This window comes from Sinocyclocheilus rhinocerous, unplaced genomic scaffold (genome assembly GCF_001515625.1).
Source record: "Sinocyclocheilus rhinocerous isolate Xijiao unplaced genomic scaffold, SAMN03320098_v1.1 scaffold2515, whole genome shotgun sequence".
NCBI classification, from domain to species: domain Eukaryota; kingdom Metazoa; phylum Chordata; class Actinopteri; order Cypriniformes; family Cyprinidae; genus Sinocyclocheilus; species Sinocyclocheilus rhinocerous.
The window spans coordinates 281827-286233 of record NW_015637115.1 but is presented as its reverse complement, the minus strand read 5'-3'; the positions used below and the strand labels follow the sequence as shown (position 1 = coordinate 286233).

Below are 4407 nucleotides of genomic sequence, written 5' to 3'. Positions count from 1 at the left end.
TCATATTTGAAACCATGCTTAGAAACATATTAGTCTACCACCAACTCCTCTGTCTCTGAAGTTCCTAAAATAATTTTAGAACACTTTGTTCTAAATATGAAGAACATTTAATATTTTAAAGAACCATTTTCAACTATAAAGAGCCTTTTATGGAATGGAAAGATTTCATGGATGTTAAAGGTTCTTCATGAAAGGTCTTTAGAAAAAAAGCATGGTTGCTAACTCATAAATTATAACCACTCAAAGTGGAACTGACACCACGCTAACTATCTATGGAAAACACAAGGAAGCGACATCACAGGTAAACAAATAACTTAAAAACGTCATCTGTTGCCATAGAAATGTCACTTGATAAGAACAGCAAATGTGTTTCATAAACCATGGATGAATCCGTTCCATGTTTAGTTCCTCCTCAACAAGTGTATGACTTTTTGTACCTAGTGCCCTCTAACTGCTGCATAGTAAACCACGACACACTTCCTTCATGATCGCCAGTATTATATTTCACACAGTACTGACGAACTGACGTTTCAAAGACATCTGTACAGAGAATTGTAGTAGGCTATTTCTCATAAATGTATTCTAATTACCTTTGCATGTGTATGCAGTCATTTTTTTGCATCAGTTCTTAACAACTGCATATTATTTATAAGTCTAGTTTATTGTGGTTTTATTATGTGAGATTTCTAAAAGCTCCAATTAGACAGTTTAGTCAACACTTTATTAATGGGAGCCTAGAGGATACAATAAAGATTAAGATTAGATTAGATTAAAGATTAAATAAAATAATTAACAATAATGATTATGATGATAAAAGGTGACTCATTGAAAAAAAAACGGTTACTCACAGCAAGTAGAATCAGGAAGAAGGTGCTCTTCGTCATTCTGCTGTGCTCCTGTTTGCAAGCACTCTCCAAATGTCAGATCAGCACCTGTGGCAATGACCTTAACTGGGATTAAATGTAAAGCGAGGCAGCATTACACACCTTTTGTGTACTTTTTCGCATCTATGAGGATGTGCGTGTGTTTATGTGTGTGTGTAAACAGTGCCTATGAATGCAATGAGCCATCTATACGAAAACCCTTCAGGGCAGCAGCCTGGGAGTGGCTAAGGCTATACATAGAGAACAGCGAGTGAGGTTTCACTTTTTTTTTCCCTTCAGCTAAAAGTGGACAAACGGGCTGCTCAGCTTGCCATCTGCCAAGTGAAAAAGGAGCACTTTTGGCGGTAAGCTTGTTTAATGTATGTGCCGTTCAAACATTCAACCCTGCTGCTTATATGCAAATGACATAACCACCACCAGTCTGTTTCAGGCCTGGGCTTGTATTTACTAATAAACTTATCTGAAAAGGCCAGTGAACTACATGTCAAGGCACATGCTGTGATAGGCAGGATGCGAAAAGTGGTCTGAAAATGGGCCTGTGAAACCCAATGGGGATGTTAATTAACGGAATAGTTTACTCAAAAGTGAACTTTTACTGAAAATGTACTCATCCTCATTCAAGATGTAGATGAGTTTGTTTCTTCATCAGATTTGGAGAAATGTAACATTGCATCACTTGCTCAGCAATGGATGCTCTGCAGTGAATGGGTGCCGTCAGGAATGAGAGTCCAAACAGCTGATAAAACATCACCATAATCCACACCACTCCAGTCCATCAGTTAACATCTGGAGAAGGGAAAAACTGCATATTTGTAAGAAACAAATCTTTCATTAAGACATTTTTAACTTCAGGCTAAAATACGAGTCCTCTATACAGAATATTGCCTTCTCCAGTGAAAAAGGCATCTTGTCTGAACAAGAGACAGACTTTTTCACTGGAGGAAGTGTTATTATGGTTTATGGCCAGAAGCGACAGTTTGAAGTAAAAAAAAAACGTCTTAATTATGGATTTTTGTTTCTTACAAACACACAACAAATCAACAAATTTTCATTTTGGGGGAACTATTCCTTTAAGAATAAAACAATAACAAGGGAAACAAGTTACTCTGCAGTGAGAAGTGTCCATGTCTATAGCACAGGGATGGGCAACTTCGGTCCTGGAGGGCCACTGTCCTGCAGAGTTTATCTGCAACCCTAATCAAACACACCTGAACGAGCTTATCAATGTCTTCAAGAACACTAGAAAAGGTGTGTTGAATCCATATCGTAATTACCGTGATTACGAGATACCAACTTGTAAAAAGCGTTCACATCCTCGTAGAACTCGTAATTACGACTTGTGAACTGGGAGTTTTCTGAGAGCAATAACTTACCATCTGAACACCTCAGATTCATTAGGCGCTTTGTTTAGGCATTGATAATTCAATAGTTCCAAGTCCGAGACAGTTCCAAGTAGAACGTCACATGTTGTCACCTCAAAATCACAGTAATTACGACATGCCATGAATGCAGCAAAAGCTACGTGCAGGTGTGTTTGATTAGGGTTGGAGTTCAACTCTGCGGGACAGTGGCCCTCCAGCCCTGCTATAGCCTAAAAGACAGTAGTTCTCAACCAGGGGGCCGGGACCCATGTACTAGGGAGCCTCAGCAAACTTTTAAGGGGGCCTTAAGATGACTTAAAATTACTTTAAAAAAAAGACAAGCATTAAAATAAGCTAAAACAAGTAAAAGTTATTTTAATTCACCCCCTCAGCAACTGTTTTCCCCATTTTTGAATAATTATAAAAGTATGAATTCTAAATCTAGAAAAATCTAAATAAAATCGTCATAGACATTTTATATGTTTTATGAGTACTTATTTTTATGATATTTTTTTTTAGTTATGCCAAGCTCTAAAATATTTTATAAGGTAGAAATTAAGTTACATTTTATCCTTATCCAATATATCACAAACAAGTGGAAAAATAGACCTTTGAATATTGTTGTGGACAAAGGGAAGCCTTGAAAAAAAGGTTGAAAGAAAAGAAAAAACCTAAAGTAAAAATATGCCTGTATTTTCTGATCACATTTGTTTCATATTTAGGGTACGTTTACACGACAACGGTGTAGTCAAAACCGGCAAAGTTTTTCCCTTGCGTTTTTAAAAGTTTCACGTATACACGACAACATTTTCAAACCGATTCGCATTTAGACCAAGTGGCAACCTCCCGCTCTCTCTCGTGAAGCCAACAAGGAAGTGACTTAACTGTAATTCGTCAACTGGCCGCTAGAGGCTGGCTGCAAAAGGGAGTCAATCCCATAGACTCCCCATGTTAAAATGGCCAACTTTACAGCAGAAAAAAACATGTTTACAGCCTGGTTCAAAAAATGATTTTGGTCTATATAGCTAATTTTGCCCTTCGTGACAACTGTGAGGGGGGTGAATTGTTTTATTGTCACCACCATCGAGCTAGGTGGGCGTGGTTTCAACAACCAGCTCCCGCCTCTTTGCCCATCTTCGATTATCCAGGAGTGACGCGCGGTGACGACCTGCCAAGATGGCGACGGCTGGCTCCGCCCACTTTAGGCTTCAAAACGCTCGTCGGAAGTCTACGGACACTACGTCCATGTTTTTATACAGTCTATGGTTTAGTGTATGTTTGTTCGCGCTTGCCTTTAAAATTGACACGTACTGCGCATGTCTACATACCTAACACGTACTACGCGTGCATGACGTCACCGTTTTCAAAGATTCCCGTTTTGGATGTTTACACGGAAGGTAGCTGGGAGGGGGATCCAAGATGGCGTCCTGCTAAGTCTGCTTATATAGTGCTCCGCTGACAAATCTGCTTTTAACAGCTAAACTACGCTATATATAATTGTGCTACACGTATTAGAATCTACATTTATTTTACTGTGAAGTTACCTCTCAAAACTTTGAAAATGAAATCAGCAGCAGATAAAAGGAAAGGAGGAGAGACACCGCGTGCTTCTCGTGTATCTAGTATCGTGGATGTCCACAGCTACGCTTCTCCCGGGGATACATTTTTATCTACACCGTTTCTTGAGAGCCCGGGTAAGCCGCCTTCAAAGAAAGGCAGAGCAGAGGATGATTCCGTGATTTCCACGCTCTCTCAGCTAATAAATAACCGATCGGATGCCCTGGAGAAAATGGTGGGTGATAATGCTCTGAAAATTGAAGGTCTAAAGAAAACTGTTGACTATATCTGTGCCGAGCTTAATGACGTTAAGGGGAAGGTTGGCCATGTTGAAGCTAGATTGAGCTCTGAGGAAAAGAAGATGGAGTTCTGTGAGACAAGGATTGCAGACTTAGAGCGTTACTCGCGTCGCTGGAATTTACGCCTGCAAGGAGTGCCGGAGAAAGAAGGTGAAGATATCAGAGCTGAATCCATTCGTATTTGTGTTGCCACTTTTCCAGAGGGAAGCAAAATTCTACCGGATAAGATTGACACTGTTCATCGCATTGGGAAGAGGCCTTTGAATACCTCTAGGCCGCGAGCCGTCATTATTCAGTTTTCCTCCC

At 39.8% G+C, this 4407-nt stretch overlaps 2 protein-coding genes across 2 annotated transcripts in view; one reads left to right on the top strand and one right to left on the bottom strand.

The window, feature by feature from the left end:
• LOC107748449 (cadherin-like protein 26) overlaps positions 1-913 on the bottom strand; it is a 25551-nt gene extending 24638 nt beyond the window's left edge. The window contains exon 1 of the mRNA XM_016563222.1: positions 849-913. Coding sequence (XP_016418708.1) covers positions 849-884 — 36 coding nt within the window. The 5' untranslated portion in view covers positions 885-913. The remainder of the gene's footprint in view (positions 1-848) is intronic.
• A 2750-nt stretch (positions 914-3663) lies between these two features.
• Positions 3664-4406, top strand: LOC107748441 (uncharacterized; the record flags this gene model as incomplete). Its single annotated transcript, XM_016563215.1, has 1 exon — positions 3664-4406. A coding segment is annotated over exon 1 (600 nt), but the record flags the coding sequence as incomplete, so codon positions are not given.
• Between the last annotated feature and the right edge of the window lies 1 nt (position 4407).